Raw genomic sequence first — 24,557 nt, 5'->3', positions numbered from 1 at the left:
GGGCGTTGTAGTTTTACTGGCTTTGTGTTTCTCCTAGATTTCTTGACTTATTTGGTAAACAGAACTACATTAGCATAGTTGCAGCGCTTCTCACCTGCACAAACACAACATGGCACCTGCTGGTCGGGGTGTTGTTTTGCTTGCACTCTCACTGCTTTACGTATATCGACCGGCTTTTTCATCGGAATTTTTCTCCACGCTCACTTTCTTCAACAGTGATCTGCAGAAGCATGGATGTAGCTCCCACTCTGACTGGGAAGATTACACAGCGGAATGTGGTGAGAATTGTTTTACATGAGTTTGTGCCACGTCCTATTCGTAACTCGCTGGACAAGCCTGCTTCCGCACCCGATGACAGGAGCGGGAGATGGGAGATGTGGGATGTGGCTGGTTGTCAGCAGGCCAGGATGGGGGATGAGACCCCCCCAGTGTCACATAGATAGATAGATAGATAGATGTCATTTGTGTATTGAAGGGTCTGTGTTTATATTACAAATAACTATGTGTTGTTGTCACAGAACCATGTACAAAACGAAAACTGCGTATCAGTCAATGAATGAAAAGTTGTCAAAATAAGAAAAAAGGAGAGACCGTTGTAATAAAAAAAAAAATATGATGGGAATCAAAGCTTTAGCTTGTTTTTTTTTTCTATGGTCATTATACAGCATCTTATGTTTTTTATTTGATTTTGTTTTCATTTCCTGTTTTTGTTTTCAGTTAGAACTAAGCAACCAATGACGAGTATACACATTTTGCACAGGTCTTACAGTTTGTGGGTTTCGTTTCCGGAGCCACTTTCACACTCTAGACGAGAGAAAGGGGAGTACCAGAACTACACATTTTGTCGATACTAATTGCTTGTTTTCAGTCAGTCTGGTTATTTAAACCTTTTCTTTCCCGATATTGTAAACCTATAGTTAATGAAATTAATGCTGGCTAGTCTACCATGGAGAAAAAACATACTGTGAAGAGGTGTTTGTTGAGGTATGGTAGATTTAGCCACTGCACTGGTTCAGTTACCATATTTATCATTATGTACAGGCGGTGGACAAAAAAATGGAAACACCAGGGTAAATGAGGGGCATCAAGTACACTGAAAGCAAGGGCTTCCACATAGGTGTGGCTCATGTGTTAATTAAGCAAATAACATCCCAGCATGCTTAGGGTCATGTATAAAAATGCTGGACAGGCCTGATTGCCTATAATTATGGCTAGCATGGCTGCAAGAGGAGACCTCAGTGACTTTGACAGAGGGGTGATTGCTGGGGTGCGTTTGGCAGGAGTTGCAGTGACCAAGACAGCTCAACTTGCTGATGTTTCACAAGCAAGAATGTCTAAGGTGATGTCGGTATGGAAATCCGAGGGAAAGACATCATCAGCAAAGGGCAACAGCGGGCAGAAGTGCATACTCCAGGATTGTAATATCCGTGCATTAATTCGAAGTGTAAGGCAAAACAGGCAAGCAACTGCAGATCAATTGACTGCAAATTTCAACCTGGGGCACTAGCAGCCAGTTTCATCAAAAACATTCCGCAGTGCACAAACCGCTCATCACACCTGGCAATGCACGTTTGCGAGTCCAGTGGTGCAAAGAGCACAGACAGTGGACTAGCTAGCGAGCAGTGGAGAAATGTGATATGGTCAGAAGAATCATCCTTCACCATGTTCTCAACAAATGGATGGGTGCACGTGTGGCGCCAACCTAAAGAACTTTACAGCCCTGAGTGCTTGGTTCCAACAGTAAAGTGTTCTGGTGGTTCCATAATGGGGTGCATTTTCCTGGCAAGGTTTGGGTGCATTCATTCCCTTAGAAGGCAAGGTCAATGCTAATCACTACTTAATGGTACTGAGTGATCATCTTCACCCCATGTTGCAGCATTTTTTTTCCTGCCGGGGGTGGGGTGGGGGTGTCTTCCAGGATGACAATGCCCCCATCCACAGAGCATGTGTGGTCGCCCAATGGTTTGATGAGCATAACATTGATGTTATCCATATGTCATGGCCTTCTCAGTAACCAGATCTGAACCCAATCAAGCATTTATGGGATATTCTGGAACGACGCTTGAGACGGTGGTTTTCACCTCCATCAACCAGGTGTACGTGGGTTGACTTTCTCATGGAAGAATGGTGCAGCATCCCTCATGCTAGACTGGTAGACTCTATGCAACGGCGCACACAGGCCGTACTGGCCACACGTGGTGGCCCAACGCCCTATTAAGTGACTTTACATTGGTGTTAACATTGGTGTTTTGTCCACTACCTGTGTGTGTGTGTGTGTGTGTGTGTATATATATATATATATATGTGTGTGTGTGTGTGTGTGTGTGTGTGTATATATATATATATATATATATATATATATATATATATATATATATATATATATATATATATATATTGTGTGTGTGTGTGTGTGTGTGTGTATATATATATGTCTATATATATATATGTATGTATGTGTGTACTCTCCTTTTAATTCCAGGTCTGTGGGTTTTTTTTGGTTTTTTTTTGTTATTCCTTTTTATTGGACCAAATTGAGAGACACGAAATGTGTACAAGCGTTTGGTAAGACATGTCACTACACCAGGTGAAAATGGACTCCTGGAATTCAAAATTGAAAAGTGCACGACACATTAAAATTTAAAGTAATAATTGTGCCTATATGAAATCGACCAAGAAAAGACTAGACTATCCGTTCTTCCCAAAAGTGGATCGAGATGGTAAAAGGCAAAAAATAGATAAATTAATTGAGTACCTTTTGAACCCATTATAGAAATTGGACTGCAATGGATAGACACATTTCTTTGCCATTATCATAATCCCCTTGGAATCTGGAACTTTAATGAGGTTATTGTGTTTTCCCTATTTCTCTTTTTTGTCAGTGTCTGATGTCCTCCCAAGGGCTTCCATAGCAAAGTCAGATGTGGGCTTCCATAACAAAGTCAGATATGCACCTGGCATAAACAAATACAGTACTCTGTAGTAACTTAAAATAATCCGAAGAACACATTCTAAGTAACAAAATTTGGCCATATGTAAAAAAAAATTTTTTCCCCCAGAGTCTTCCATTTTGAAATTTGATGATGACCCAGACTGTAAAAATGGAGGAAATCCACCCTGTGCGTCAGTTTTTTCCCTGGATACCGAAAAGATTCTGGTATGCATTTCTTATAATCAGAAGATTACGAAATGATGGTTTCAGGCTGGAAGAAGTTGCAGTTTCCTGTCCTAATTTTGTTAATTCTCAAGGCTACACATCTAAAATGCCAACTCAACAGTTTTTGAAGCATAATAATTAGAGCCCCATTAAATTATTTACATTTTTTAAAATCTTTTATTTTTTACAAATTTCGTTTTACTTTGTTTTATACTCTAACATTTTTTTTTAATTTTGTTTTGTTACAGATACACATTAATAAAATAACTCCAATAGATGTGTATAAAATTTTGTAATGTGATACTGTGTAATGTGATATTTTGTAACAGTTGTAAGTCGCCCTGGAAAAGGGTGTTTGCAAAGAAATAAATAATAATAATATAATTAAAAACAAAGTATACATGTTTTAACTATATACATATTTTCTATCAAATATCCGGTTTAAAAAATAACAACAAAAAAACATTTTGACATAAACAGACCTAGCACAGAAAAATAATTGTTACCATAATTTCTCATTAGCGGCAGTAATGGAAAAGAATGGGAAGTCCCCCACTCTTTTTAATTAACTGTATGTTGCAAGTTTCAAATATATGACTTGTCTTTTTGCTTGTAGAGCCAAGCAAAGCTTTTGGCAGAACAAAAGAGGTTACCTTTTGCTATTGACAACCAGAATACAAATGAAGAGTTGGGTATGTATAATGTTTATCTTAGATATGATATCTCATAATGCACACACCCCACAATGATGGGATTGTTCCCTCAGGATTAAAAAAAAAAAAAAAAAAAAAAAGTTTTATGGTTGCTGCTTTAGAAAATAATTGTTTGCTGGTGTTACGGTAACTAAACGATTTTAAATATGTCTTTGTGTTCACGTTAGCATTTACAAAGGAACCTGGTTTGAAATCGCCCAGCTTTGTGCAGACAGTAAATTCCAAAGTGTCAGTTTAAATGTTATTTATCAAAATGTTGAATATAGTTAGGCATTGAATTAATGACTTCAACATTATTTAAATCTCTTCTAAAGGGTATTCAGCAGAATAATGCATTCTTTAATATGTAGTGTAACTACTTGGTTTGCAACCCACCCACCATATATGGTATACCGAATTGAAATTACGCAATTAAAAATACTTAAGTATAGAATCTCCAGGTAAATGAATGACCCGCATATTGTAATCACAAATTCACTCACTTTGTTTTTCAACCAATGCCAATTGACGGTTTCTTAATTTTTTTTTAATTAGCAATTGGTTATGTGCTGATTGGAAGTGGTTTGTATGATGAAGCAATACAACATTTTTCATCACTCTTGCAGGTATGTTTAGGAACAATCTTTTCACAATGATATTTTAATAGATGTCTGTCATTGGACGTCAATATGAAATATTCAAGTAAAAAGAAAAAAAAAAAACGTTAAACTTAATCTGCAATGAAATGTCATGCTCAGTGGAAAGCAGTATGCACTTGGAGTTGTGTTTCATAGTGTTCCCCAGGACAAATCTGAGGAGGAAAAATTTGAGGTCCTTTACATTTCAAGAGTCTGCTAAACAGTTTACTTTGTACTGTCCGATTGTTTGTTGTATTTAAATGCTGATTGCACACCATTCCAGTGGGTTGGCCTAAACACATTTTTAATAAAGAAACACGTATGATAGGTCTCCTATATGATGATGTATTGATATAGATTCATGTGCATGTTCAACTAAATATTTACACATAATATACAGACCTGTAGAATAGCGTGGATTTTAAAACAGATTGTACATTTTGTGCTTTCTTTTTTTCCGTGTAGGGAGATCCAGCGTTGGTTAGTGCTATTTATGGAAGAGGGATTGCATATGGAAAGAAAGGTCTGCAGGTAATTATTTCCAAGCAACAGTGCAGTTTTCAGTCTGCTCGAGCTCACAGTTATACTGGCATGTACAGTTTTCAATCAAGACCAAATCAAATAATAAAGTGTACTGCTTTTGGTTTGTTCTGCTGTACATCTCCTTGAATTACTTTACATCTCTCTTCCTGGACCCACAGGATATTAAAAATGCTGATCTGGCTCTGTTTGAGCTGAGTCGAGTTATTACTCTTGCACCAAATCAACCAGAGGTGTTTGAGCAGCGAGCAGAGGTGAGTTTTCATCAGGATCAGCAATTGAAGTTAATACGGAATACTGTAGGTTAGAAGTTTTTTTTTTTTCTTTCTAAACCTTTGGACACGATATTTAGTCACTTTAATAACTGTAACTTTAAAGATGTTTTACCAATATGACTTTCATTACTGCTTCTGCTTTGCTTTTAATATTTGTCTATGTACTATAAAAATAATTGTCTTTTCCTGTGGTTTGATGGGGTTTTACAGATTCTGTCTCCGTTGGGGCGAACCAGTGAAGCATTAAGTGACCTGACCAAAGCCATCCAGCTGCATCCGTCTGCTCGACTTTACAGACACAGGGGTACTCTTAAATTTATCTCTGAGGTGCGTAGTACTCTTAGATACTCTTCAGCAGTCAAGATCCCGTTCTTCTGACTTAATCTCACGTAATTTCCATCAGAAAGGCCGTACAAAACACACACACCACACACACACACACACACACACACACAAGCACATAAATATAACATCTAATTAGTAAAACTTGTACTTGGTAGCAGTTGTATTTTATATAATTGTGTGTGTGTGTGTGTGTGTGTGTGTGTGTGGCAACCAGACAAACTGTAGTTCATCAAGTACGCGTCGCATTAGTCTTACGTGACAACAGTTGACTTTAAAGATGAACAATTTGAACAATTTCAGAGGGGTCTTGCCTAAGTCTCAGCTAGAAAGGGATGAATCATTCGTCTGTGACTGCAAATTTATAGGGGAAGGGATTTACTGCTACTTAAGTCATTAGACGTAAAACCATGCCGGTTTTAAAATGTAAAAGCACAAAATTATTTCTCCTTGACGTATCTTTTCGGAAAAGTACGAGGCATGCCGTTTTGCGGAACATCCTTTTCGACAGACTTGAACACGTACATTGTACGGCCTAAGAGAGTCTCTCAGCTATGAGTAAAAGAGAAAGTTTTCAAACACACCAATATGTTATCCTTAGCAGCTTTGGAAACCATTTTAGTATTTAAAAAATTTCTTTGGAAAATAAATATTGTACTGTATTTTAGTGTATACTTGCACATTTACAACTAAATGCCCATTCTCCTGTATGACTCAGATAATGGTCTCAATTGCAATCTACAGGCCAGCACTTCCAATGAATATTATGAGATAGCCCCACTATTACATGAATTGCAGTAGACAAAAATACTTCCATACTAACAGTTGTTGCTAAACATTTGGATCTGCTCTTCAGTCCAGCTGTATTCTGTGTTCTAGGAATATGAACTGGCCCAGCAGGATTTCCAGCAGTCTCTGGAGTTAAAGAACAATCAGCCAATCACAATGCTGTATAAGGGCTATACTTTATTCCACCGGGGAATGCTGAAGGTAAATCTGTTCATCACAGCTCCGATAACAAATAGTGCACACTTTGAAATATGCTTTCAAATTCAGTTCACAACAGAATGTTATGAATTTTAGTCAACTTTGATTGTGGGTATCATCCAGTAAGTATCTGTGTTTTGTGAGGACATTTGTTTTTATGTGGTCATATCAATGATTGAGAAATTGTCTTATTTTGAAGCAAGAGCACTGGCACGTTTCTAGTGGTGAATACATCATTTTTCAGCTCCTTTCTGCATCCAAGTTGCTTTTTGCTAGTTTTATGCTTTATAATTGTTTTATTCACACCAGAAAATTTGCCCTCGCATTAAGCTAAAGAAAAAAAAGCACCAATTTCACATTTTATGCAAACTGTGTGATACCCTCACTCACCTTTTTATTATGGGTACCATCCAATACAAATTAACCTTTTTGTGGCCAACCTTTTTTTTCCCACATTTTTTTCACAGAGGTGCAATTTCACATAGACTATATCATGGGGTGTGCTTTGTTTTTTTTTTTCCACAAAAGTTCCAATGCCTTAAACCTGCTGCAATGCAGACTTATTTTTTATTTGAGGTGCTTATTTATTCTGCATGCTACTATGGGCAGGATTTTCAAAAAACAGTGTTATTGTATCGAATAGTAACGAGAGCTTTAGTAGCAAGTGATTTTCAAACAAAATTTGTTAATTAAATCAATCTGTTAATGATTTGAAATTTAGTCGATGAGGTCATTAATGAAAGCATTTCTCGTTGAAAAGCGTAATTGTCGCAGGTCAGCAACATCGCTTCATGTCTCGGCGACTAGATAAGGGTTATTCGTTAATCAAAGTGCATGTTATTGAGATCAAGAAAAATGAATGGAAGTATAATTCGCTGTTATGGAAACTGCCAGCATACAGGGAGACGGCTCTTTCACCAGCGAGCAGCAGCCAAATAGAAACAAAAAATAATAGGAATGTCTATTTTATGTATAATTTGTAACTTAATTTAAAATTGTGCATTTTGTCATCCAAAATGTACATTTATTTAGAACACTTTACATATAAAATGCTGATTTGTGATTATCTTGTGTGTGGGTAAAAATCGGACAGCACAGATTAAAATAAATAAATAAATAAATAAATAAATAAATAAATAAAATTAAATTCCACTAATATTTGACCCTCTTCCGGGGGGGATATGCTATATACCGATTTCTTGATTAACACTGGTGTTATTTACAACCTTTTGAAAATCCTGCCCACAGTGCTTTGTTTTTAGATTACTTTAGCCATTAGTTACAGTAATGGCTAAAGTAATCTAAGAAGTTACAGTAGGTTGTGGTGAAATTTGATTTTGTACCTGTAAAGGTTATAGGAAGTAATTGTTGACTTGACATTGCTGTCTTTCGCAGGAAGCTATTGAAATATTCAAAGAAGCACTCAAGCTTAAAACAGATTTCATAGATGCATACAAAAGTCTCGGTCAGGCCTACAGGTAAGAGTGAAAACGCAGTGTGGAAAGAGAAAATGCTTTCTCTGTGCTGAGCAACAAGGACTATGTGAAAAACTTGGTGTCAAAAAAACTAGTGTTGGGATAAACATGGAATTTTCATGTTCAGATTTCCATTCAAGATTCAGACACGTCTTTTAATATTCGTTTATTTTCAATATATTGTCAAAACAACCATTTGTAACACTTAAAGTTGAACAATATCCCACAAGTAAGAATAGGTTGTGAAGGCCTTACTTTAGTGCAGCAACTACAAAGCAAAGGATGCCATACAGTAGTTACAGTTAAAACAAAAAATCTTCTGTGGATTTCGGGTCAAAACAGTACATCAGTAGACAAGGCGTTTTTTATAATCCCTGCCATTGTCGTGTCTTTGCAGTGAACAAAATGGTCATAGACACATTTAAAATTCTTTTAAATTCTGGCAAGGTGGTAAATCGGTGATTTGGATGTTTTTCCCAGTACTACAAAAACACAACTTGGAAATGACTAGTTAAAAGCAAAACAAATGTGAAACGATGAGATTACACATAGACTGTATTGGTGGAGAAAGGTTTGCAAAGCTGTCAAACATTGTAATAATAGGAGGAGAGGTATCACAGACACCACACATCAGTTATGTTGAACCAGGGTTACTTTTTTTATGAAGATTTGTTGATAATGGGTGTTCTTTATATTGTGAACAGGGAGCTTGGCGATTTTGAAGCTGCCATGGAAAGCTTTCAGAAGGCTTTGATGTTAAATCAGAATCACATTCAGTCTCTTCAGCTCAGAGGAATGATGCTTTACCATCACGGCAGTCTGCAGGAAGCTTTAAGAAATTTTAAGGTAATTGGCGACAGACACAGAACTGATCCAGAGTTTAGCTTGTATTCATGTTAAAAGAGTACAAACAATTTCCTAGTTCAATCTTGATAACATTTTAAAAATGCCTTCAAAACATATCTTCTAATGCAGGGCAGGTTCTTTACTATGTAATTCATAGATTAACACTCTCAACAGATTTGGAAGTGACAGTCATTTTCCAGACTAAATTAAATTATTTTGTCGTATCCTTAGTATTTGTAAATGGTAAGATTCCAAACAGTAGATATGCTGAATGGCAGTGCTTGTAGGTTTGATATACTTATATTCTGGTCTTCATGAGTTCAAAATATGCTTGTGAATGTATTGCTTTTTTGTTATCAAATCACTGACACAGCTGAGACTTTACTGTAGTTAACTTAAGCTCGGAACAGACAGGTGCGGTCATTTTCACAGTGTGAAACCGCCAGTCCGCACCCGGCACACAGGAGCGGTATGCACTACACAACTGACTTTTCTTACAGTTTTGTAGAAAAATTGAATGGTACAGTACAGTAGTTGTCATTACCAGATAGTAGGCTATGTGCTTGAATATATTTAATGGCTAAAAGTTTTACATCACCTAGTAGAATATTAGGACGCAGACATAATTAAAAAAAAAAATATATATATATATATATATATATATATATATATATATATATATATATTTATAATATTTTATTTAACATCATGCAGTCACAGAAACTAAAAAATGATATTGCAGAAGTCTATTTCAAAATATCCCATTTTTCAATTTTTGGAAAACTACAAATCAAAGCAATTCAGTATGTTAACATAACATTATTAATTCTATAGGGCGCGATGCAAAACTTATGGCCATAGCTGTAATTGTTTTGTTTATCAAAGTTGTTTTTCTGCCATCTTTATGCAGATGTATGAAATGAGCGCTCAGCTTAGTAAAGAAACATACAATACATTGCTGACAGCAAGTAGCCTACTACTAATTGTTGAAAATATATCCTTTTACATCCAGTTATTTATTAAAAAATAGCAGTGAACTACAGAAATAATAAATATAAAAAGGGCAAAAAGTGATAACAGTATCACATTGGCTAGAGGAAGGATGCTTATCAGAGGCAATGTAAAAAATACTAACCTGCCTGACCTTGCATGAAATATGGGAGGGATCATTCATGATTTTTCCTGGCAAGCGCGTGTTGTCACCACCTGGCTGTGATTGGTTAATCCACCGATTGTACCATGCGGCAGCCAGAAAAAACTCTTTGGATTCGCTCAGCGGCACTGCGGGACTAGCGGTATCGTCCCGTGCTGATCTGTCCAACTCCATAGGAAAGCATTGGCATCGATACAGGCAGTAAAATGCCACGCATGCCTCGCCGCGCCCGTCTGTTCTGGCTTTACACATTATTTTTTATTTTCTACATTTGCACTGTACCTTTTAACTCGTCTGGAAACCTGTAGTTTACCTGCATAATAAGCCAGCATCTGAAATCTTGTATATTGAATTATGTTTCTCCCCCCATAGAGGTGTCTCCAACTTGAACCTTACCATGAGGTTTGTCAGTACATGAAAGGCCTTAGCCATGTTGCCATGGGTCAGTTTTATGAAGGCATTAAAGCTCAGACAAAAGTAATGTTAAATGACCCTTTGCCAGGCCAGAAGGCAAGCCCAGAATATCTCAAAGTAAAATACCTCCGAGGTAAGTTCCTGTTTAATTTTGAATGTTTATTACTAAATCTAAAAAAAAAAAAAAGATTTGTGTGACTCCACAGTTACTGAGAGTATTATAATCTGGGGATATAAGAAGATGCCTATCTGGCTGTGTATCAAACTTTTTAAACATGTGGGATCTACTGTAGGTCACATGATCTTTTTTCAATGATACTTTAGCTCTACTTTTGAATTTGCTGCTATAAAATGTTTCTAACATACTTTTCATTTTTAGAATACTCTCGCTATTTGCATGCACATCTTGACACCCCAGTCACAGAATACAATGTAGATGTGGATCTTCCTGGAAACTTCAAGAACCACTGGGCTAAAAACCTTCCTTTTCTAATTGAAGAGTATGAGGAGCAGCCCGGATTGCAGCCTCATATTAAGTGAGTGTCTATAGTGTCTTTAGGGATTGGGAGCGTAGTGTTCAGTCCTCAGTCAGGAGCACCTTACTTGACATACTCGGCAAGCTGCTTTTTAGTTAAAACATCAGATGAATTGTACTTCAGTGGAAGGAAAACACCTTATTTTGATATCTCATCTTGGTGACAAAGTGTTTAATATGTTTTCAGCCATAAGTGCCCTCTGTGCTGGAAAGAATGTCTTCAGAGGAAATGCATGTATCTGTGTCATTGACCTCCCCCATAGTTTCAGTGAAATGGCACAGCATGTGTTGTGAGGTTTTAAATGAAAAATTCACTTGCATAAAGCGGTCCAAGTGAAAAGGGTACTAGGTACAAACATTTCAATACAGACTTTGGGTGTCTTCTGTATAGGAAGTACCCCAGTTGATGATGGTTTAATTCTTGTTGTTTAAGGGATGTTCTGCCTCAGAATTTTGAAAGCTATAACCCAGAAATTCAGAAAGTGATTTGCACGGCTGATCACCTAGGTGCCCTTATGCAATATGATACACCAGGATTCCTTCCCAATCACAGAATACACAGAGGTAAGTGGAAACCCACACATATGGGGAATTAAAAATAAAACAATTCCAATAAAACAGAAAGTGTCATTGTTGGTTATATTTATAATTTTATTTATTTATTTATTTTATTTAGCTTAATTTCAATAGGTTTATTTTGCAAACCTTTAACATCACACAGCTGTGGTGTCTGTTGGGTCATTATGAATTTTTAATAAGGAACATTTTTTTTAAAGTAAAAGTCTGTTAAACCACAAATGTAACTTGTCTGTAAATTGTTGATCTCTAGCCATGGGACTAGCAACATTAGAAGTGATGCAGGCCATTCAGCGAACATGGAGTAATTCCAAAGTCCGTGTCAATGGCAAAACGAGACAAATGCAGTGGAGAGATATGTTTGACGTTGCAGTTAAATGGAGGAGGTACGTTTGTACATCAGTTTTCTTTTTTTAAATTTTTAAATTTTACATTTTTTCCTTTAATTTACCAAAGTCAACACTGAACAATTATAAAATGTGACTTTTTCAAAACAGTGTATTACTGACCTATGGGCCTTCACTTTCTCAACAGCTCTTATCTCATAAACCATTTGAGATGTCAACTTCATATTTTCAGTGGTTCACATTTTTTAATTTCTGGATGATAAAGCCCAAAAGCTTTGAGATACTGGATTCACATTCAATACACAACTTCATTCTGTGATTCTCAACGTCCTGTTATTGGAGGTTTATATTGAACAGGAACTGTTTTGTGGCAGTAATTGTGTTGTATCTTGTTGTAGGATTGCAGACCCTGACCAGCCAGTGCTATGGCTGGACCAGATGCCAGCTAGAAGTCTCAGTCGAGGCTTTAACAATCATATCAATCTAATCAGGTACAAAAAGGCCTTTTGGTGGTAAAATGAAACAGAATCGATAAAATGACAGCATTCATCATTGTCCTTATTCATCAATGTCCCTGTTAATTTTACTGAAAAGTGAAATGTTTAACTGGTTATCCTGCAATCAAGTTGCTTTAAAGACTGGGTTTTAGTAGGATAATGAGGAAAGCTACAGTAAGTATTTATTTAAAAATGGTTATTGTTGAATATTACTGAAAACATTTTTTTTTTTCCTTTGTTCACAGGGGACAAATAATCAATATACGTTATTTGGCATATTTTGATCAAATCCTTAGCTTCATCAAAGACAGGATCCTTGTTTATCACAGGTAAGTGGCTCATTTTCTACTAAGATGTAAAAGTAGAGACTTGAGTTGATCGTGTGGCTCTTAGTTCTTTCTTTAGTCAGGGTGTATTGTCTAAAGATTAGCCTTTAAATAGTACCTAAGACCTGACACTAGAGTCAGTCTGAAGTTTGCAATATAAGTGAATTGCTCTAAAAAATACTATGGATGACAATGAAGGAGGGGGGAGGAAAAATGGGACAGTCAAGACAGAAGCTTGAGCTTCCTTACAGCTGTTCTGCATTTGTCTTCCTGGTAATATGCCCGACACATCCGTTCATTCTTGCAGCGCCTATAACCCAAGAGGACTTTCAGAAGTAAGACAGGCCTTGGAGGATGTTAATAAAGTTGAAGACCTTCTTCCCATAATGAAAGTAAATTTAGTTAATAAATTCATGAAAAAAATTGGGCAATGCCTTGGCTGTATTTTTTTCATGGTAAAACATTGCTTCACAGTATAAAAATATGTATTTTATGATTTAAGCTTACATTTATTAAAGCAGAAAAAAAATATCCTTGTCAGATTCAAGTGGACTATTATTCTTTACAGTTATTATACAACAAATGTACTCAAATACTGACTTGAGTAACAAAAAATGGTAAATTCCAGAATAATCTGTTTATATCACCACCCTTTTAAAGACATTCTATTCACCAAATTATCAAACAAAAAAAAAAAAAAAAAAAAAAAAACATAAATAATAATAAAAATGTCCTCTTTTACTAGACGGTGATCTTTAGCAGAAATATTTCCAGTCTTTGATGCAGCTGGTGTCTTTTTCGTTGAAGATACTTGAAAGAAATCATGCAGACTAAACTGGTTGTCAGGTTCCTGAATGTGACAGGTAGAGCATAAGTAAAGAAAACATTTTCTAGGGATTTTCACCGGGAACTACCTATTACATGGCATTGAGAAAATATCACGGAAATCATGTAATCCGTGATAACCGTGAAAAAAATACAGCCTTAGGCATGGTTAAGCACAATGATCCATAAAGTCTAATAATGCACAGGAGTGATAAAAGTTATCTTGAACGTAAATTAATAGAAAACAAGCATTGTAGCCGTTGTACATTTGATTTGAACATGCTGAACGATCTACATGTGCCACAAATACATGTGCCAACCTGTCATCTGAACAAACAGCAATGTATGCATTTGGAAATATCTAATACATCTGTGAAGTATTACATTGTAGTTCTATAGTTTATTGTCTATTTTAAATATAAATCATATTTTTCCCTATTTTGTATATAAATCAGTTTAACAGCAAAACCAGAGACGGATTTACAGTGAACACAAAGGTACCCAGTTTAAACGAACCAGGAAAGGAGTATGATGGGTGTACAATAACTATTACAGGAGACAGGTAAATTCAGTTACAGTGAACAGTGTTCAGTCCATGCTGTATGTATAATGTATCTGAAAGGTATTCTGTGTTTATAATAATGTCCCATTGCCAGATGTAAAGCAGGTCTATTTTTTTTTTAAAACATGTACCAAATTATATTAAAAACTGTGTTGGCAACTGATCTCATAAATAACTTTCTATTTAAAACAAAATGGCTTGTGAAGTGTGAATTGTACTTGGACATTAACTTGTTATTTCTGGTTATATAACAGCCAACATGTAGGTGCCCAACCCCAATATCTCTGCATACATGCAGATACTGTTTTTGCTTTACTACTGTTCTGTCTGCTGTGGTCACAAACAAAAATCCAACAAATGTGGTTTTATTTTAAATGGAAAGACAGATCACATTATATATATATATATATATATATATTTTTTTTTTTTTTTTTTTTTTTTAAACAGAGTTGGAAACATGTTGTTTTCTGTGGAAACACAGACAACAGAAGAAAGGACACAGCAGTATCAGTGGGAGATTGAATCTGTGTACAAGGATCTGACTACAAAAGGAAAGGCACTAATGCTGTCTACTGAGCTTGGGGTAAGAGTTTATGTTTTCTTTATGTCTCCTTTCAAAAATTTGTACTAATAAAATGCGTTATATATTAGTGCTGCTCCGATTAACAGATTAATCAGACCCTTTAATCAACTGTTTTTTAAAATGTTTATATATAAAATAAAATAAAATCAACCAATAGGAGATCATGCATTTTCTCCACGGCAGTTTAATCATAAGTGAGCGGGACATAAACAGTTGGAAGGTCTGGAGTAGGGTTAACCAATGGGAGAGTGAAAGATCTGCCCTGGTTTTGCAGCTGTCCAATCATTACTGGGCAGAGGAGGGACATAAATATGCTAGGGTACGTGGTGTAAGAATTTTGCGCAATGTTGCTAATATTATAGAGACCATTATTGAGAATTATTTTTAGAATTGCTTTTTACAAATAAAAAAAAAATGTCATCAGACAGGAGACATCGTAGTCGATTTGTTTACAAATCAATTTTCCAGAACTTTCTCAGAAAAATTGAACTTAAAGGGAGGTATACACAACAAATGTGTTTGTGCAGTAGACAATTTCTAAACAGATGTACACTTTTCTACAAAATCTGATGTACTTAGACTGTTTAACTCATGTCTCAAACTATTTGATAGAGGGACTTCATATCTGTAGGCAAAATTCAACCTTTCACAGGTGCACGGTTTTAACCTCACATACACACTCTGAAATAATAAATTGTTTTTATAGCTGGTACACTACTGTGTTCTGTGATTCTCTCAGTAAATTTCCATTACAGGTAGTGTCCAGTAGAAATTAAGTATTTCACTGCAACATTGTTTCAACCTCAGACATTTTTTTTCCCCTCCCCCATACAGGATGCAGATGCTGTATGCAATCTAATCCTTTCGCTGGTGTATTACTTTTATAATTTAATGCCTCTCTCTAGAGGGTCCAGGTATGTTACATTTCCAAGCCTTTGATTACAGTTATTAAAAACTGAGCCACTATTATGAAACATCTGTGAAAGACTTTGATCTGTGTGGGGATGCTGTCAGTGTTGTTGATCCACGTGTGTTTCTGTTAGTTACAGTAGTCATCTTGTGCAAGAGCTTTAGATGGAATGATGTTAGTAACTTATTGTTTCCTTTGTGTGTTCTGTTGACAGTGTGGTAGCTTATTCTGTGGTTATGGGTTCACTGATGGCTAGTGGGAAGGAAGTAATGGGAAGAATACCCAAAGGAAAGGTAAGCTAGTCTCTTAAAGTGCTGTACACTGAACACATTAAAAAAAAAAATACATTGCTAATAGAAGGTCAATTGCAACAAACAAGTAGATTTAGTGTGGAGCTGTGTACTAAGTTGCGGAATAGCTAATATGGTACTATCACTGGATCATCCACAGCTGCATATTAATTTTAGTACCAATTGCAATGAAAAAAGATGGGGAACAAAGTTGGGGACTTTTTTCTGATCACCAGCTGTAGTACGGAGTTCTGGGTTAAGCTCTTTGTTTTAGTGTGCTACCAAACAGGAACTGAATGGGGGGCTCAAAATCTGAGTGATTGGTTCCAGCTATTATATTGTAGGAGTGTTATATTTCGTTACAAGGTCGACTTTTTTTTTTCTTTTTCTTTTAAGAAACCTAACATCTTAATTATTGTTTTTTAATTTCCATTTTTTTAACTTAAGAAAATTATGTACGGAAATGTATTTATGCACGAAAGTTAATACTAAGGCTAAATTGCATAAGATTATTTTCCCATTTTCTTGAACCAAATTCACATGTATAAACTAATTTTCCTAAAACACCACCAAAGTTAGTGCTGTGTTAGAGGATAAACAAAACTTGTATATGTCCTCGTTATTTAAATGTCAGCCTTCAGGGAAAATTCAGGGGGTGTCAGAGGGACCCTCTCTCACTACGATCTCCAATTCCTACCTCAGTCCTGTCTCAATCCTGTCTCAATCCAGTCTTCCTGCGTAGTCCGGATGAGGCCAGACATGTGTAGTTCTGGGTAGCAAGGTTCTGCCTTCACTCCTGAGCTCGCTCTTGAAACCTGATTCAGGAACTTATGCCCCGCTGATGCGATAGTCAGTCTCAGGTGGGCAGAACAGGAGCTTCTCTTTGGCTGTCATATCTGTCAATCTATATTCACCTATATAAGCATGACTCTTACTTCAAGACTGTATTGCCTTTGCTTTTTCTTTCTTGCAAAGCACTCTGCAACCAATTAGCCTTTAGCTATTTATAATATAAATAAGCGGAAATAACATTTCCTATACCAGAATAACATCTCTGAAGAATTACCATAATGGATTCTGATATGTCTTCAATTGAATCTGAGGATATACAGCCTGGGCAGCTATCTCCAGCAATCAACATTGCACCCGGGCTCGTATCATATCGTATCTGCCATCGTCACCAAGCCATGGCTCGGCGTCCTCCCGACCAAAGCAGAAGAGCCCCAGGCAAGCACCAGTTCCAGCTCAAAAACAGCTGCTTTTCAAAGACTGGCTGATTGCAAGAATGCTGGAGGCACTCTTCGACTCTAATGTTTCTAGCTTATTTCCATGTGTGCAGCAAGCGGTCATTCTCTTCACGGTGAGGTTTGTGGAAGCCAGGGGGGCAGTGAAGCTCACTCCCCCCTGCCTTGGGTTCGGCTGTGCTGCCCATAAGCCTACACGGCTGAGGTTCTCTCAGGAAGGCAGAGGGGACCCCTGGCCACAACTGTACTTTCGCATCTTATGCGCTTTTGCCTCTACATAGGCCCTCTATCCTAATCTTTCTCCTCTAGCCAGCTATCTGTCTTAGCTCTGGCCTCTAAACTGTCTCCTATTCACAGGTTCCTTTGGGGCATGAATTCATACACAAAACAAATGCATTTGTTTATAGGACCAAAGGTGTATTGTATACTATAAAAGGTGTAAATTGAATCAAAAGTGCTAATTACATATTTCAGGTATAGCCTATAAGAGCGTAATTTCTCAGTACATCCATATGAAGGCAATCATGGCCAGTGGTCGTGTGCAAAAATCATGTATACAATGGAGCAAAAACTTTATTTCATAGAGTATATAAAAGATTGTATTGAAACTGTGGAGGATGGCCGAAAGGGTTCCACAGCAATTCTGCAGCGTACAACTGCCTTCCCTGTGGAAGAGGCTGAAAGTAGAGACACTGGAAATTCGTACTGAATTTTTTTTTTTATATACAGTGGCCCTCAAAAGTATTCACCCCCCTTGGACTTTTCCACATTTTATTGTTTTAAAACATGGAATCAAAATGGATTTAATTAGGAGTTTTTGACACTGATCAACACAAAAAAAGTGAAAAGTAAGTTCTACAAATTGTTCTAAATTAATTACAAATACAAAACAGAAAATAATTGATTGCATAAGTATTCACCTCCCCGAGTCAATATTTGGCAGAGGCACTTTTTTGGCAGCAATTACAGCCATGAGTTTGTTTGGATAAGTTTCTACCAGCTTTGCACATCTGGACACTTTTTGCCCATTTGTCTTTGCAAAATTGCTCAAGCTCCGTCAAGTTGGATGGGGACCTTTGCTGAACAACAATTTAACTCTTTCCACATATTTTCAACTGGATTGAGGTCCGGGCTTTGACTGGGCCACTCCAGGACATTGACCTTTTTGTTTTTAAGTCACTCCTCTGTGGCTTTGGCTGTGTGTTTGGGGTCGTTGTCCTGCTAGAAGATGAATCTTCTCCCAAGTCCCAGGTCTCTTGCAGACTTCAGCAGGTTTTCCTCCAGGATTTCTCTGTACTTTGTACATCCATTTTGCCCTTTATCTTCACAAGCTTTCCAGGCCCTGATGCAGAGAAGCATCCCCATAGCATGATGCTGCCACCATTATGCTTCACGGTAGGGATGGTGTTCTGAGGATGATGTGCGGTGTTAGGCTTGCGCCAAACATGGCGCTTAGCGTTGAGGCCAAAAAGCTCTATTTGGTCTCATCAGAATGGAATCTTCTCCCACTTGATCTCAGAGTCTCCCACATGCCTTCTGGCAAACTCTTGCCGAGACTTAATGTGAGTTTTTTTCAACAATAGCTTTCTTTTTACCACTCTCCCATAAAGGCCAGTTTTGTGAAGCACCCAGGCTATTGTTGCCATATGCACAGTGTCTCCCAGCTCAGCTGTGGAAGACTGTAACTCCTTTAGAGTTGCCTTAGGCCTCTTGGTGGCCTCCCTGACTAGTGCTCTTCTCACCCGGATACTCAGTTTTTGAGGACGGCCTGTTCTAGACAGATTCACAGTTGTGCCATATTCTCTCCATTTCTTAATAATGGACTTTACTGTGCTCCGGGGAAAATTCATTGCCTTGGAAATGTTCTTCTTTCCTTTGTTAGGAAATGTACTAACCAACTGCGGGACCTCCCAGAGACAGGCATATTTAACCTGAAATCATGTGAAACACCTTAACTGCACACAGATGGACTCCATTCAGCTAATTATGTGACTTCTAAAGACAGCTGGTTGCACCAGAGCTTATTTGGGTGTGTCATAGTAAAGGGGGTGAATACTTATGCAATCAATTGTTTCCTGTTTTATATTTGTAATTAATTTAGAACAATTTGTAGATTTTATTTTTCACTTTGACATTATGGACTTTTTTTGTGTTGATCAATGGCAAAAACTCCTAATTAAATCCATTTTGATTCCATGTTGTAACACAGTAAAATGTGGAATAGTCCAAGGGGGTGAATACTTTTGAGAACCACTGTATATATAAAATGGGCCTACGTTAAGTTGAATTAGTTAAATAAGGATGGAATTGGTTTTGATGCAAACATTTTGATATGTATTCCCCCCCCCCCCCCCCCCCATAAGATTTCAAATCATTTTATACAATTTGTGGTTATGAATAGTTCTGTTTAATTTTAGTTGTCAATACATTTTGGGATTTTTTATATTTGTTCCAGTTAGTATGATACCACAAGTCTTTAGTCTACAGAAAGTGCTAGACTACCTTAGTATTGTGTTTTAGTATCCTCCACAGGGCAGCAGCAGTTACTTGTTACTGGATTTGTTGCAATTGAGACTAATTAATATGCAGCTGGGGACTATCTTGAGCGGCGTAGTTCATTTGTATTTGGTATTAACTTATGTACTAGTTTAGTACCGTCCACCGTACTAACCATGGGATCATCCCCAGTCAGTACGCTCCTTTCAGTTCCTTGCAATTGACCCAGAGGGTTTGGATGACAATCTTGAATTCAAAAGTTTGATTGTTGTAGAGGACAAGCAACCAAAACGCAGAATATCTAATACAATTGGCAGATTTGTACACTTCTTTGGTTTGAATTGCATTAGCATAGAACATGTGTGATGTGTTTAAATAATGCTTACATTTTGTTTTCAGCTGGCTGATTTTGAAGCCATGACAACATCTAGCCCTGAGGCTTTTAGCAAAATTGCAAAAAGCTGGATGAAACTGAAGAGGTAATTCTGTTGCTGTTATAGTTTGATTTAGTATAGGTCTGCCTTTCATACATATGTCACACATGCATTCTTACAAATACGTACTGTGGATGAAGGTCTGGGCGGTCTGTTTTGGAGGATGCATGTTACTAAAATACTTTAAATCTTGCACACAAATGTGTACATAGAGACCAGTGGCAACTGGTGGTCAAAACAAATGGGGAGGCAGAAAAAAGGCAGAGGGTCCCCTTAAGCTCCCAGCAGCAGTAGGGTCTTATTATATTCGGACTGACAACACTTTTCATATTATTATTATTATTATTATTATTAAGGTTACTTCAAGGTGACTTAAAGGTGTTACAGGGTAGTACAGGGTTACAATGTAAGATACATATTTAAATACATTATAGTTTACAGTAAGTGCAAATAATACTGCTAAAATACAATATGAAATAGGATGCAACAAGCTAGGATTAAAAGAGGTTATATTTACAATGATATTATAGTAGTGCAGTACAGCAAGGATAGTGCATCAACTGAGGATCTCGTGATGTGGTGCTTAGATCAGGGAAGCCCAGCACATAGTAGGAGAGGTAGATCAAGAGATCTACAAGTGCAGTCTAGATTTCATGAAATATTTTCTGAATGAAATTGTTACGGCAGGAGAAAGGCAGACAAAAATCAAGCACATCCTATATATGTGTAATTTGCTAAACTGAAACAAATGTTCAACAAAATAATGACACACTGTACAGAAGAAAAGACTGTGAAAGAGATTACCTGCACAGGGGAAAAATAAACAGAGCTGGGGAAGGGATAAAATAATATTCTTATTACACTAACAGAGAAAAAAAACAACACTAGCAACTAGATTTGTTCCCAGAGAAAGGAAGTGGTATCATAATATTGAACTTTGAAAATATATCTACACTTTACTAACGCTCCGGGTGTCACAATACAATAGGCGTGTGGGCGCAGTCTTCTGGGAATAGTAGTTATCTGACACACCCTGAAAGGTGTTTCCAATCAGCAGAAGTGCGGACGACAACTACAACTCCCGTCATCCATGCATGTCAGCAACATGCTGATTTTGTGTTTAACTTTCTGTCAAGTTTGTCCTACTGTTCTCATTGGTTTAAAAATCTCCTTCAGAAAATTGAATACATAACCGAATTATGTCATTTCCATTATTCAGCACTTCACTCATAATCGAGCACACTCTAGCAGCGGTTCAGCAGGGGGTGGGAGGGTATGATTTGTTCCTCCAATTAAAACTGGGGCTCAGATCATGTGATCTGCTACTGCTAGTACTGTGGTTAATAGCAGATAGGGGTTTATAACAGACTTGCCTTCTCTGAGGTGCCAGTACTGCTTGTTAATTTAGGAATGTTGAATCTTGCGTTTTGGTTAATGTCATTTTTTCTTGCAGATATATAGCTAGACAATATTTTTGTTTTTGTTTTATTGAACATTATTAAATTATAATGCTACACAACTTTAAAATTTTCGGGGGGCACTGCCTCCTCTAAAAAGCCTTCACTAAGACATACATATATTTATATGATCTTGTTTACTCTGGGAACTAAAACCATACCTGGAGGAAAGCACTGCTGCCTATCACTTTATGAAGTATGTGCATACAGTCATTGCCACTTAATCTGGCCATTGATAATCTGGATTTCTACCGAAATGGGAAAGAACTCTGGGAGACGTTTTTTCCCCAATGCTATTAATGTTTAATTGGGATGTCACTTAGTTTAATTGGGATACGTTATTTTCTAATCGTGAATGCAGATCGCTTTTCAGAGCAAGACTGGTTTGCGTAGCACACTGCAGTGATTACCCTACATAAACCAGGTTGAGCTGGAGTCTCCTGTGGTTTCTTGGGCTGCTGTTGCAAAGAAAGTTGGCGTGTCAACCGCGCAGGTGTCTTGCCTTGTGACAAGATGCGATTTTTATTTATTTTTCATTCTAGAAATAAAAAACAGATTTTATTTAGGAATAATAGAAAAAAAAACAACAATGGACTATTTCAAATGATGCATTTACATTTATTCATAATGTGATGTGATTTCATTCGTTTTCATTTAGAAAAACAAAAACAAAAAAAAAACACTAAAATACTTCTGTCTTCGGCATGTTGTAAATTATGAATAGGTGTGAATAGGGTCCTGTAACAATAAATGTCAGAGTAAAGTGTGCCATCTACTGACTAAAACTTTTTTTAAAGCCTTCCAGACTGGTACCAGAGTCTTCCATCTGTAGCAGAAACATTTCCAACAACAAGAACAATGATCGAGGTTCTGAACACAGACTCCACTTCTCAGTGCCCTAAAAAATCCTAACAGTAGGTAACGCAGTAGTGAAGGACCAGTGTGTTACATGCACTCTCTTCTCAGAGTCCACGGAGCTCCCATCTCATGGGAAAATGTTAGACTCAGTAACAGGTAATAGGAAAACCACTTGCCATACAATGGATCATCAGTGTACATTTTAAGAAGGTAAATTCACCCATTCCTTCACTTTTTAATGGTTCTACACACTCATCCACATCCAGTCAATTACTAAATTATACGTTATTAAACCTGAATCAACTCTCTATTCTGGTTCAGTCCAATATGAGGGCTTCCATATATTCTGAGCACCAAGTGCATCTAAAGGTATTTTAGCCATGGGTGCAAAGAAATGAATGTCCTTTGCTACTTTTTTATATGTTTTGATAAAAAAAGGAATACTTGAAAAAACAGAGGTTTGAGTTTCTCTGCTCTAAAACAATTCTAGTAGGTACATTAAAAAATGGCGGTCTTTGCCACATTGGAGGTTTCCCTAATTGTTTTGCAACACTGACAAAAACAGAACACCCTTACAAGGAGTGCCCTCAAGTACAATCATTTCTGCATTTGCACTTCAAACACTGTATCCTTTTTTTTTTGTATGTTTTGAATTAGGAAATATGCCACTAACATGGAACATGTTCAGGGATTATGTTTTACTGTAAACAGGACAACACAACGTGCAGCTGTTTCTTCATAATGCTGTTTTCGGGGGTGAAGGAAACACAAAATGACAACATCAGTTATCTCAAGTAGTACTTGTGCATTTTTTTATTTAAATGCTATTATTCAAATCAGTGTCATCACTGTTTGGCAGAGAATTTGCATTGTGCGAGTTCACATCATTTTACAGGCAGTACTGTTTTCTGAACAAATTAATGTAGTTACGAAAATAACAGTTTGTCATCGGCCTTGTACCTTATTGTGTGGGGGGGGGGGGGGGGGGGGGGGGGGGGGGGGGGGGATCGTTTTAAGAGAGTCTTCATTTGTGGTCAATAAAATGTTTGACAATTTTTGTTACTGTCTTTTTTTATTACGGGAAATAATTAAGTCATTACAAAATGATTTACAAAACTCAAAATAAGCTTTTAAGTGGTTTGTTTTTTTAAATACTTCCAACATTTTAGAGTAATTTTGCTAAATGACCAACCAACTATAGTAGTCAAAGAATATGAGGGAACATAGATTTGGAAATGTAACAAGTTAGCACTTAAAAATGGCAAACATGAAATTGAGTTAAAGTGTTTTTTTGCACCCTGACAAAGGCACTAATGTGTCGAAATATTGGCGATGTTTTCAGTCTCGTGAATTTGCACCTTGTCTATTTCGATGTGTGGACACTTTTTTTTTTTCTTTAAAAACCACATTCTGAACATGATATCTGGCTGTTAGTTTGCAACCATGGATTTTCTGTAATCAAACATGAATGACATTGAAGCATTATTCTGTCTGCACAGGGCTGAAGAAGACTGATTCCAGACTCTCAAAATAGTTTACAGTATGTACAGCTTGAGGTTTGCAGTCCTTCGGAGTAGTTCTGGGTTCTGATGCTCCCATACTGAGTTTATATAATTTTCTTCTACATGGCTTTGAACTTGCTTTAAGCTTGTCTGGATAGTTCTACCCTACTAGGACTGAAATACTAACTTATTCCATTCAAACCGTATGACCTTTCTATTGGCTCAACCTACAATATCTACAGAGGGTAAGTCGGCAGGATCAACCAAGTTGAAGGGACATTTTGTCACATGGATTTAGAAGTGTGTTTAGTGCTAGACAGTCAAGATGACCAGCCAAGCTCACAGACAGAAAAAAAAGCTTTGCATCACCCTATAGAATTAACACATTTTGCTTAATCAAGTAAAGTGAAACCTGCTGGTAATGTTATGGAAACATTTTATTACATAACGCTTTGTAATTTAACACACACTTAACAAAAAATTGAAAAATGTGACATTTTTAAATCTAGCATGAAATCTAACTAGTATTATGGCTTCCGGTAGACTTTTGCTATATCATTTTGTAGTTTCTTTGATTACATGATAAATAACATTTT

At 36.9% G+C, this 24,557-nt stretch overlaps 1 protein-coding gene across 3 annotated transcripts; it reads left to right on the top strand.

Annotated features, from left to right (window-relative positions):
- The first annotated feature begins 95 nt into the window (after positions 1 to 95).
- LOC121317033 (tetratricopeptide repeat protein 13-like) lies at positions 96 to 24,477 on the top strand. Of its 3 annotated transcripts, XM_041252575.1 has the most exons (23): positions 96 to 278; positions 3,060 to 3,157; positions 3,774 to 3,849; positions 4,405 to 4,475; positions 4,953 to 5,018; positions 5,189 to 5,281; positions 5,513 to 5,629; positions 6,524 to 6,634; positions 8,027 to 8,109; positions 8,811 to 8,952; positions 10,478 to 10,652; positions 10,899 to 11,055; positions 11,488 to 11,618; positions 11,884 to 12,016; positions 12,376 to 12,468; positions 12,720 to 12,803; positions 13,108 to 13,192; positions 14,081 to 14,187; positions 14,635 to 14,770; positions 15,605 to 15,684; positions 15,895 to 15,973; positions 20,110 to 20,189; positions 22,399 to 24,477. In XM_041252575.1, the coding sequence occupies exons 1-23, from the start codon at positions 110 to 112 to the stop codon at positions 22,511 to 22,513; spliced, it is 2,481 nt and encodes an 826-aa protein (XP_041108509.1). In that variant the 5' UTR covers positions 96 to 109; the 3' UTR covers positions 22,514 to 24,477. The 3 variants fall into 3 exon arrangements, with proteins under 3 accessions (XP_041108509.1, XP_041108511.1, XP_041108510.1); XM_041252576.1 differs by lacking the exon at positions 3,060 to 3,157 and having other exon boundaries at positions 144 to 278; XM_041252577.1 differs by lacking the exons at positions 15,605 to 15,684; positions 22,399 to 24,477.
- Positions 24,478 to 24,557: the final 80 nt, after the last annotated feature.

The sequence above is a fragment of the Polyodon spathula genome, chromosome 6 (genome assembly GCF_017654505.1).
Source record: "Polyodon spathula isolate WHYD16114869_AA chromosome 6, ASM1765450v1, whole genome shotgun sequence".
Classification (NCBI taxonomy): domain Eukaryota; kingdom Metazoa; phylum Chordata; class Actinopteri; order Acipenseriformes; family Polyodontidae; genus Polyodon; species Polyodon spathula.
Note: the sequence above shows the minus strand (reverse complement) of the source record. Positions and strands in the feature narration are given on the sequence as shown.